This window comes from Podarcis erhardii (genome assembly GCF_964252035.2).
Source record: "Podarcis erhardii genome assembly, chromosome: 3".
Lineage (NCBI taxonomy): Eukaryota > Metazoa > Chordata > Lepidosauria > Squamata > Lacertidae > Podarcis > Podarcis erhardii.
The window spans coordinates 74,418,204-74,430,442 of NC_138507.1; the positions used below are offsets into that span (position 1 = coordinate 74,418,204).

Consider the following 12,239-nt stretch of genomic DNA (forward strand, 5'->3'; position numbering starts at 1 on the left):
AAAAGTTCATTGCTTTAGGGGGCATTGCTTGCAAAAATAAACCAGGGAGAAATGCACACTCAAATGCTGATGGATATTCTTGGTTCAAAACATAGCAAACATGTGGCAAACTGAACATAAGATCAGTTTTTAATTGTGCAGGCTGAATATCACCCCAAAAAAGCACCCTTAGATCAAATTACTATATTGGTTAGGATCATATAAACTCACTGTCAGATTTCCCTTTATCAGGTCACTGAATTTTGGCAACGCTGCAAACAGTAGTGGGCGGTGAATTGTCATGGGTGGGACATATTGTTCTCCTGGCTTCTCAACACAGCAGAACACTACCACCTTCCAATAGAGTGAGGGATGAAGCTGGGGGAAGATTGGTGCATGACAGTGGAGCCACACACACTAAACCTGAGCCTTGCCCCTCTTTCTCTTAGTAAGCAGCAGCAACCCACCATGTTGGGAAGCTGAGAGAGCAACAAAGCCCCACCCGCGTCATCTCGCTGACTGCTGCTGGTTGCAAGAATGTTTAAGAGCAAGGCTTCATCTTCCAAAGGTAGCAGACTGCAGCCCCAGCCTAGCTAAAGTTAGTTTTGACTAAATCCTATTGAAAGCAGTGGGAGTTGAGTTGGTCATGATTAACCTGGGACTAAGTCATAACTAGCTTTAGCTGGACGATAGCCAGCATGCTGAAATAAAAGACACCAAGCCATTAGTCAAAGGCAGTGAAGTCATCCAAGAAAGCATTTCATTTCGTTTTCTGCAGTGGGCAGTTTTACACTTCGCATGGAAAAGAAAATAGCCTCTGTTTCTCCCAGTAAAATTTATAAATTCATAAAAATATATTACATGCAATTTAGGCACATTGGAAGTTGCTGGCTCTGGGCCAAGTGGAACACTCTTTCCTTTCTTTTAATGCAACGTGATGCCATAAGAGCCATGATATAATTTTGAGCAACACACTTTGCTCATGTTATGACTATTACTTTTGCCGTTGGGAAAGGTATTTCAGGGTCATTTTAGTTTTTAGCCTCATGTTGTTGCAGCTCAGTCACTAGACGTTCATGTTCCTCACCTGTTTGGACTTTCATCATATCAGTAAAATGTATTTTAGAAACTTGTCCCTTTTTAGCAGTAGCGAGGTCATGATCCACCCAAAATGGAGCATTAAATCCACTTAATATTTTGTCCATTGAAACCAAATACAATATCCACAGCAGTGGCTGGATTGTGCCCAGTTATTTAAATTTAGTGGTGCATTTTCGAACTGAAGAGGCAGAATTCTGAGCTAGCTGAGAAATCTGATTAAGTTCTGAACATGTTTCGTTCTGAACATGCCTCCACTGTGTAAATCAGCTGCACTGATGTATTTGGCAATTCATTTGCTTTAAGAGCGCTGACTATGTAATCCTATATGTGTCTTCTCTGAGTCTCATGTAATTCAGTGGGTATATAAGCAGTCTGATTAGTGGGACATAAAACTATCCATTTCATCTTAAATTTCATAATCATCCTACCAAATGCATACAGTGAGCCTATGCTTAGCTGTTAATCTTCCTATCTTGGTACAAGATTGTCAATTGCACTCTAGTCTTGCTTTTGCAGCTTTGAGAGCATCTCCTCTCAATAGGCTGATTGCAGCACAACGATAGGCTGAACCAAACAGAACCAAACCCAGCAGTGTCTTCACTGGCAAAGACAATGTTTACTCAGCCGCTATGCTGCACCTCAGACCCAGGCTGGCTACATCGAATGGAAAGTGGGGGAAAGAGAGGCAAGCTGATGTCTATGAGAAGCTCACAAGCAAGAAATTAAGGGTAGAAATCCTCTCTTGGTGTATTGCCTCTGTGATACTGGAAGATCAGTTGCAAGGAAGAGGTCAAACAAAATAAGTTGTGTGCGTGGTGTTTTTATCAGACACAAATCTGAGTATTCAGGGGGCTTCACAATTGATTCCTCATCCTGTTATTTCAGTAGCACAAGCACCTCAAATATGATGAAGGAATTGGGAGGGTCCAAGAGGGGAAACTGATAGTGAAGGTTTTATGCTCGCTTAATGGCCTCTGTTTTTTGCAGGCTTTCAGAACCAGATCCTAATCACACTCTGGAGGAAAGAGTTGTCCACTGGTATTTTAAACAACTGGATAAGAATGCTAGTGGTGATATCGGCAAAAAAGAAATCAAGCCGTTTAAGAGATTCCTGAGGAAAAAGTCCAAGCCCAAGAAATGTGTGAAAAAGTTTGTGGAATACTGTGACGTGAATAATGACAAATCCTTAACGGTTGCAGAACTAATGGGATGCCTGGGGGTTACGAAAGAAGATAACAAGGCAGACACAAAGAAACGTCATAGTAAGAAGATCTCCTAACTAGCTCTTTTATCACAGCTTTATGAGAAAGATATTGCATCTGCAGTTTCATAAGTTACTTGTGGCTTATATGGAGAACTGGTTTTTACAAAAGCCAGCAGACTAAACCACCCCTTCCAGCAATGCTTTTTCAGAGGTGACCTGCAACAAAATGTTGCAGCGTGGAGGGCTGCTTGTTCAGATCCACACCGTTTCCTCCATTTCCCCACTCCACCCCACTGACTTGGGTCAGTATTCCATTGCCACTGAGCATGCTCAGTTCCCAATGGACTATTTGGAATAGGAGGTGTTCCACAGCCATTAGATTTTTTGTTTTTTTAACCCTCTCTGAAGATTTTCTTGTACTTCTGCAAAGCTCAGGATTCGTCCTGGCCTGCTGATACCTTCTTGTGTGGGGATGTCATTGTTTTGGCTATATGAAAAACAACACTCACAGCCAGAACATCACAAATAGAGGAAATGATAAAACCAGATGCCACAACTGGGTTATGGAGTCCAATAAAAATCTGAAAGCTGCTGCTATCTTGTTTCAGATTTTGTGGTCTCTGGAGATTTAGGAAGGGGGAGAACCCCCCCCCCACACACACACATATTTAATTGTAAAGCAATATCCTCATTTATCACATAGAAGTTTCCAAGATTTGTTTAAGGTCTTGCACAGAAACGATTCTTATGGTCAACTAACATACCATGTTTTCTTCCTTGACAGCTCCAAAAAATAATGGTGAAAGTACTCCTTCCAACAGGCAGGTAAGTGTAGAGAAGACACCTTTCCATTCTCCCAATACTGTTTTTAGTCTTATCTAGTCTGCTTGTCTTGGCAGTCACATTCAGGACTAGCCCAAAATATTTCACTGCCTTTGTTAGATTCCCCACCCCAAGTCAAGGTACTGTATGCTTCTGAAACGAGGATGACTTATAAACGCCATCTCCAACTCCTCAAAAGATTCCATCAATGGTGCCTCTGAAAATTTTTACACATCACCTGGGAAGATAGGCAAACTAACGCCAGTGTACTGGAAGAAGCAAAGATCACCAGTGTCAAAGCAATGATTCTTCAACATCAACTCTGTTGGACTGGTCATGTTGTGAGGATGCCTGATTATCGTCCTCCAAAGCAATTACTCTATTCTGAACTTAAAAATGGTAAGTGTAATGCTGGTAGTCAACAAAAGAGGTTTAAAGTCTGTCTCAAGGCAAATCTAAAGAAATGTAGTATAAACACCGACAACGGAAAACACTGGCCTGCGAGCGCTCCAGTTGGAGAACAGCCTTTACCAAAGGTGCCATGGGCTTTGAAGATGCTCGAACTCAGGACGAAAGGGAGAAATGGGATAAGAGAAAGGCATGCTTGGCAAACCTTCACCGTGATCAACTCCTGCCTGGAAGCCCATGTCCCCACTGTGGAAGGACATGTAGTTCCAGAACTGGCCTCCACAGTCACTTACGGACTCACTTTTAGAACCGTGTTTATGGAAGACAATCTTACTCAACTACGAGTGATCGCCAAAGAAGAAGAAGAAGAAGACATAGTACTCAAGGCTGTGAAGTTAATACCACAAGCAACACTCCCCTACCCTGGAAGTAAAAATACGAGAAAAAATTAAATAACTAGCCATCTTATGTCCTTTCATGACATCCAGAATCATCTTACAGAAAAGCCACCTCTCAAAGGGATTTTTTTAAAATTTAGAAATAGTCATATGGTGTCATCCTTCCTTGATGCTACATAGTCATATGATGTCAGTCATTTGCTTGATGCTACATTGACACGTCCAAAAGCCAGCAATTAATTTAATGTAGGCTTTCACACCTTTGGTAGAACCTCACAGCTAAGAAAATGTTCTTATTTCTCCTCTGCTGAAGAAAGGGCCCAGAGGCTTAACTCCCCTCATATCCCTCAAGTTTGAAACAAGGCAGTCTGAAAACAATTACTGTGGTAGAAGTCCAAACTATTCAAAAGTTTATTTCAAGTATATAATAGCTGTTGCTGCCCCATGTGCTGCACACAGCTCTCAACGCATAATATATACCTCTCTCTCTCTCTCTCTCTCTCTCTCCTCCTGCTTTCCTGTAATCTGATAACAACATGTAACTTATATAGTGAAACAGTTCTGTCATTTCGGGGTTTCTGCTCCCCCCTCCCCCTTTATTTGATTTGATTTCTTTAAATATTTTTGCTGACTCAGTCTCAATTATTTTAAAAGCTGGTGCTGTGAAATGATAGCCTTGAAATGGTCCTCGTTGTGCAAACCATCTGTTGGCAGTTAACTGCTGCAGCCAAGTGAGGCTATGAAGGTACCTCACAGATGCCAAAGGTGGCTTTCATCACGAGGCCTCGCGCTTGAAAGGAAGGCATTGGAAATGAATATGCCTGACAAGGAACGGTTTTAAAAGAAACCACCCACCTCAAAAGAGAACAATCAGCTCCATTTCCATCGGGGAATGGGCAATAGGGGGTGATAATAAGTGCTCCAGCATTTTCTATTTCACCAAGAGCTGATCTACACGTTGTGGGGAATTAGGTGGTAAACTGAAGTGACAGAATTCTGGGCTGGAACACTTTTAAACTGTAGGTGAGAGGTTGTATTTTTGAATGCTCCCTCGTGGAAAAAGCTCACTACATGTGGAAAACTAAAACATCAGAGAGAGGACAAAGCTAAGCCCCACACTCTAGTATATTGCATAGAGAGTTTGGTTTAAAAACACACATCAGGAATAAGGAAACTGTGGTTTTTCAAATGTTGTTGGACTATAAATATCGTCATCCCTAATCATACTGGCAGAGGTTGATAGGAGTTGGGAGTCCAGCAACATCAGGGAGTTTACATGTTCACAATCCCAATTTTACCTGTAGGAATATTCAGGCCTCTGATATCCCACCTGTGGTCTCAAGAGGACTGTACCACGGAGCATGTTCTAGACTGACTGTGATATACAGTGGTACCTCAGGTTACATACGCTTCAGGTTACAGACTCTGCTAACCCAGAAATAGTGCTCCAGGTTAAGAACTTTGCTTCAGGATGAGAACAGAAATCGTGTTCTGGCAGCGTGGCGGCAGCAGGAGGCCCCATTAGCTGAAGTGGTGCTTTAGGTTAAGAACAGTTTCAGGTTAAGAACGGACCTCCGGAACGAATTAAGTACTTAACCCAAGGTACCACTGTATTTTTATTTTTGTCTATGATATCAGCATATCAATTGTTTATTGCTATAATGTATATGATAGCAACATATATGTGACTCTGTTTTTCAAAATTTCTTTGGCAGCAAACCTCAAAGAAACAAGGCTGAACACTTCATGTCCAAGGCAGATCTCTCAGATGCATGGGAGACTCCCTCACCAAAAGGCAATTAAAAAAAGAAAGAAAGAAACCCAACAACCGTAGTATTTGCACTTTGTACTTTAAATGTAAATTCACTTTGTAGAAATGAGATATTTAACAGACATTTAAGAGAATCTGTGAAAATGTAGTAACAGCTTGTTTTTAAACAATTATCACATACAATGTATGTGCCTTTTATTGTCTGAAATCTGTACGTGTTGGAGGTGTAAAAGTTTGCATTTAATCTTTTTTTGAAAGAAGAATGTTCAGTTGGACATTAACATAGAAACTAGTCTTGTAGTATTTTTCTGTTCAGTAATTTTGCTTGTTTTCTACATAGCTATTGATTTTTTATGAAGTTATACTGAAAACCTGCTCATTTCAAAGTCTACTGTACTCATAATTTTAATTAATCTCTGTGTTAAGGTTGCATGTTCCTTAGGCTTAAACCAAGAATTGGAAATTGTTGTTGACTTCTCGTGCACCTTATATAAGCAGAGGAACCTTTTCTCTGTTGGTGTTTAGAGGGTTAAAAAAAATGGCGTTGACTTTCTCCAGAGCACAGTTGCACAACAAGAATGCAACCACTAATTGATTGGAAATAAATCTTTTGTAGATTTTCCTTTGTATTCCCCCCCCCCCTTTAGAGGACTTCAGTATAATATATATTTTTCTTCCCCATTCTTCCTGCTTTTGGGTAGGTTTAGTCAGCCTTTAAACTGGCAAGTATGTGGTGTCACTCAAAACAAGATCTGCCAAGCCCCAGAATAGACATAATAAGGCAATAAAGGGGCACAATTGTTCAGTATTGTAAATCTAATTATAAGGAGACAAAGAAGGTAGAACAGGCTTGTCAGTCTTTTCTTTTCCTTACACTTGGCTGAGCTGTGATATGCAACTTGCGGTGCCCCGGGATCTACAAAAAGGTAAAACTATCACTTGAACAAATTATGAACAGTTATTTTAGGGAGGTGCAGTCAGCACAAGCTGCCCCTTAGGGCATCATTCTTGCCATCTGGGAGATGTTCTTACAAGTTTTCATACCTTTCCTATCATTTGGAGGGAGTTTTCTTTTTTCACCCCTTTCCTGGAATGCCTGAAGGAAAGAGAACTTGCAGATGTGAACTTGATGGCAAAACATTTGAAAGAACAAAAAATAACAATAAAGAACTTTCGCTTCAGACCTTGGACAGCAATAAAATATACAGTAAGCAGCCAGAGACAACAGCGTGTAGAGTAGGGAGAGTATGAGCATATAGATATCTTAGAGTTGAAAGGGATTCAAGGGTCATCTAGTCCAACCCCCTGCATTGCAGGAATCTCAGCTAAAGCAGAGGGCCATCCAATCTCTGTTTAAAAACCGCCAATGGAGGAGAGACCACCACCTCTCATGGGAGTCTGTTCCACTGTCAGAAAATTTCCCCCCAAAATGGTCAGAATCTCCTTTCTTGCAACTTGAAGCCATTGGTTCGCATCCTACCTTCCAGAGCAGGAGAAAACAAGCATGCTCCCTCCTCCATGTGACAGCCCTTAAGATATTTGAAGATGGCTATCATATCTCTTCTCAGTCTCCTCTTTTCCAGGCTAAACATACCCAGCTCCTTCAAGTGTTCCTCATAAGGCTTAGTTTCCAGACCCTTGATCATCTGGGTTGCCCTCTTCTGCACACGTTCCAGCTTGTCAACATCCTTCTTAAACTGTGGTGCCCAGAATTGGACACAGTATTCCAAGTATGGTCTGACTAAGGCAGAATAGAGTGGTACTATTACTTCCCTTGATCTGGACACTATACTTCTGTTGATGCAGCCTAGAATAGCATTAGCATTTTTTGCTGCTGCATCACATTGTTGACTCATGTTAAGCTTGTGGTCCACCAAGACCACTAGATCCTTTTCACATGTACTCCTAGTAAGCCAGGTGTCCCCCATCCTATATTTGTGCATCTGGTTCTTCCTGCCTTAGTGCAGAACCTTACATTTGTCCCTACTGAAATTCATTTTGTTAACTTGCGCCCAGTTCTCCAATCTGTTAAGGTCCTTTTGAATTCTGATTTTGTCTTCTGCGGCTTTAGCTACCCTTCCCAATTTGGTGTCATCTGCAGATTTGATGTGCATCCCATCAATTCCTTTATCCAAGTTGTTTATAAAGATGTTGAACAACAACATGTCCAGGACAGAACCCTGTGGCTTCCCTCTTGCCACCTTTTCCCAGGATGATGAGGAACGACTAATGAGTACCCTTTAGGTTTAGTCAGTCAACCAGCTACAAATCCACCCAACAGTTATCTCATTCAACCCACAGTTTACCAGCTTCCTCATGAGAATTTCATGGGGGGCTTTGTCAAAAGCCTTATTGAAATCAAAATACACTATGTCCACAGCATTTCCCTGATCCACCAAGTTTGTAATTCTATCAAGAAAAGAAAACAGATTGGTCTGGCATGACTTATTTTTGAGAAACCCATGCTGGGTCTTCGTAATCATAGCATCCTTTTCTAAACACTCACAGGCCATCTGTTGAATTATCAGTTGAGGGTGTGTGTGTGTGAAGTGGATTGTTGCAATTGTAACAATGAGCAGAAATCTCTTTAGTGGTTGTTTTTTTTAAAAGAACAAGATACATTTGAACAATGTGTAGAATAGCTGTTGGCTAATTTTGTTCTGACTCAGCCTCTGTTACATTTATATCTGCATCTATAGCTACATGATAATATACTGCTGGGTGACTTTGTACTCATTGGAATTGGGCAAAAGAATATGGATCTTGTGGCCGGAGGCTTGAAGAGTAAAGAGGAGGGAACAAAAATGCTATTGTATGTTTATCTTTGTGTAAAGAAGCAAACATTTTTACTCGGAATTTATTTGATATCTTTTTTATAATGCTAAACTCTGAATTTAATCTGTTTAGATTAAACATGTAGTATGCTCTGAAACTTACTCGGTTTGGTTATTATCCTAGGGCATATAAATAACCACAACATTTGGTTCCTCTTACCATTCGCACATGCTTTTCCAGGAACATCCACAGAATGATCAAGGTCCTGTGAAAGAGAACAGGCATGTACTAAGGGTCACACCATACTATTGGCTGAATACACAGTAACAAGCTGAGACACTTACTGCATAATGAACTTGCTTCCTTTGACAAGTCATGTTCTCACACCATACCAGAGCTAGCAGATAGGTGATTTCACACCAACAAGCTGTCACTGGATAGTCATAATTGCCACATATGGCTGTGTGAACAATAAGCAGAATTTTTTCCACTTCATTAAAATGAGACATGCAGAAAAACACATGGAAGAGATGGTGGTTATAATCAGATCCTAGCTTACATTTGAAAACTCTTCGTTGCAAATCAAAATTTAAAAGGAATTTTTAACAATTAATTTTCAGCAAGAGAATGATTCTGTTCAATGATTTTGTTGAGATATGGCAGCCTTTTATAAGATACACAAATTAACATTCAGAAGACTCACATCCACAGAACTCCACAGAACTCACAAACAAGATCATGGCAAAATTTGATCAGTTAATCTTCTGTTAGCAAAATCATCCACATCTCTTGGACTGTTCCAAGCAAGCATCCTCGGGGTTAGTTTTTCAGATAAGCCAATTGTCCAGACATTCTGTCACCAACGTGTGATGTGCAGGTGCTCAAGGGCCTTCCTGTTCTGTGCAATGAGTAGTTGTGCAGCCACCTGTAAATAAGTGATAAGTTCCTTATATTGCAGATTAAGCTGATATTCTTTTAATATTGTTAAACCCAGATTTGGAGTATGGTGTACATGCTGATTTGTAATATAGCTTATATTTCCACAAATACTCATTCCCAGAATGGCTGCACAAGTTCCAAATTGTTGCATCGATAGCTGTATGTAGAGTTGTAGGATGATATCTGTTTGGAAGACTGAAAAGTATAGGAAAATGCGAAAAGGAAAAAAACTCTTAAAGATGGCTACGTCACCCAAAATCATGCAGCTTGGCTTATCTCAGTAGTAAAGCATGGATTAATTGAGGTTATTGAGCTCTTCCTTAACAAAGACAATTAAGATGTACACCTGACATATTTACAATAAGGTATTATGTAACTGCTTTTCTTATATGAGAAACCAGTGTCAAAAAAAAGCCCCTTTAATGCAGAAAATGAAAGGTTTATTGCTTTGGATTTGTTTGCTTTTTTTAAAAAAAGGGCAAATTGATGTAATTAGGGGGTAATTTCTTTGACATGAAATACAAACCAGTTAAATTTATTGATGCCTGAAATGTTAGACTGATTACAGTAAATAACTGATGCAAACTGTGCACACTGTCCTAACTATTTTATTGCATTTTTGTTAAGCAAAAGCACATGTGTAAAGCATTCAACAAACAGAACTTTTTTTTCTTCTCTGCTGAAAGCCCCCCATCCTGCAGATCTGCGTGATCTAGGAGTCCCTAAGTAAGTATCAGAAACTGCCAGTGGATGGAACCCCAGCTACTAACTACTGATTTATGTTTCCTGGGCTATGATATGCAAGAGTATATCTTCTTTTCTACCTCTCACCTCACTAAACCTCAGAACTGGCTCAAGGTTTTTTGCCATCCCTGACAAATAATATTAAATTGCCCTTGTCGGGTTTTTTGTATAATGAGCAGCGTAACAGAAGCAAAATAGGGATATGCTATTGTCTCATTATTTACTTACATTTCTAAACCACCAACATACATGCCAATGTACTACAGAAGCATCAAAAACCGTGAAATTATATCCTTAGACTCAAATTTAAATAATAACCTTAAATGCAGAGACAGTATTTCCCCCCCCTGTTATCAGAAGCCCAATTAGCAATAGCCCAGTATTGGGAAAAACCTATGTAAATCCCTATTGAAACCTGGATAAACAATATTTGGAATGTGGCTCTGTCGGAACGCCTTACTTGCCATAGAAGGGTAATTAAAGGCACTTCAAAGGTAGATATCATCATCAACATCACCAATTTTAATTTGTATACCATCATTCTATCTTTCAATACCCAAGGCAGTTTCCAAGCTGAAGAAACAAAGAATGTACACCTTATAACAATCTAATGCAATGCAAAAATGTTATAATAAAACATAACTTTAAAATAAGCAACCTACATCAAATAAAGTAACATTCAACAGTCACTAGAATAGTATAGCATAATAATATCAGCATATACAAATTAAAGAGAAATCCATTCTTAACAATTACAATAAATAATTTCTAAACTACAATCAATAAAACAACGGCAAGCCACAGAGCATAAAATAATACAATACAAATTGCAGGGGCTGGAGGGTGGGGCAAGGCAGGTAGAAGGAGGCCTTGCCTGATGGTCTCTCCCCTCACAGTTCTTCCTCCTACCTTTGGCAAGACTTGGTTTCCATTCTTTTCCATTACAAATGAAACAGAATACACTTTTATTCCACCCACAACACAAGAAGCTCTGTGGAGAGGATACTTGAACTGACAACGCATAAATAAACATCTTGCTTGTGTACTGTGTACTGCATATGAAACTTAATAAGAATGTACCACTGGGCAAGTTACTGTAGTTATATGCTTTTACAAGAAAATCAATAAAAATTATTTGGATTGAAAAACAAACAAACATGAAATCATAAAAGCACAAAGCACAAATGACTGACATTGAATCAAATTAATTCTCCAAAAATGCTCCAAAAATGCTTTCCGAAGCAGAAACATTTTCAGCAGGTGCCAAAAGGTCTAAATTGTTTGACTTTGGTAGGAAGCGCTCCAAAGGGATGATGCAACAATATAGGAAGCCATCAACATTACTACTTCTTCTTTGGCGATCACTCGTAGCCGAGTAAAATTGTCTTCCATAAACACGGTTTTAAGAATACATGATAACTGGAACAGTAAAGGAGGGCTTCTCTAGATAATCTCAGGGACCAGGCCAATGTATAAGAAACAAGGTGGTCTTTCAGGTAACCTGGTCCTAGGCTGTTCAGGACTTTATACACCAAACAGCTAATATCTTGAATTTATCTGGGTACTGTACAGGCAGCCAGTTTAGAGTTTTCAGAACTGGTATGGAGTTGCTTCAGCCAATACCTCAGCCTCAACATTTTGCACTACCTGCAATTTCCAAACCAAACTCAAGGGGACTTTATTATCATTTCATTTTTCATGTTACCCAGCCAATAGGCTGCTAATAGGCTTCACTCTGAAATATATTCACTGGGACAATTTTCCAAATATCCAGCCCTGAATTTGAAGGTTCACAATGGAAGAGAGGGGTGACATTGCTCTTGCTTTCCCTCTTTCAAGTTTTAAAGAGCAGAGGCTAATTTAGAGGTTGAAGTGACAAGACTCACAGTCACTCCCTCATGACCTCACTGCTGTCAGCTGCCCAGAATGATGCGGCATTTTTCTAGTGATTATGCAGAATTTAGCTTGGTGGTCAGCAGCAGCCAGGAGGCAGGAGGGTGGCGTGTGTCAACCCTGCCAGTAACTAACATGCCACCCCACTTTCCATGTCTGCAAATGAGCACCATATTGGCTCCGTTCTAATTTACCTAGCTAAGGT

General features: G+C 39.9%; 1 protein-coding gene across 2 annotated transcripts in view; it reads left to right on the forward strand.

The window, feature by feature from the left end:
• The window catches only part of SMOC2 (SPARC related modular calcium binding 2), a 134,501-nt gene extending 125,886 nt beyond the window's left edge, over positions 1 to 8,615 (forward strand). For both annotated transcript variants that reach the window (XM_081855869.1, XM_081855870.1), the window contains 3 exons: positions 2,068 to 2,342; positions 3,069 to 3,109; positions 5,628 to 8,615. In XM_081855869.1, the coding sequence (XP_081711995.1) occupies positions 2,068 to 2,342; positions 3,069 to 3,109; positions 5,628 to 5,651 (340 nt within the window). In that variant the 3' untranslated portion in view covers positions 5,652 to 8,615. The remainder of the gene's footprint in view (positions 1 to 2,067; positions 2,343 to 3,068; positions 3,110 to 5,627) is intronic.
• Positions 8,616 to 12,239: the final 3,624 nt, after the last annotated feature.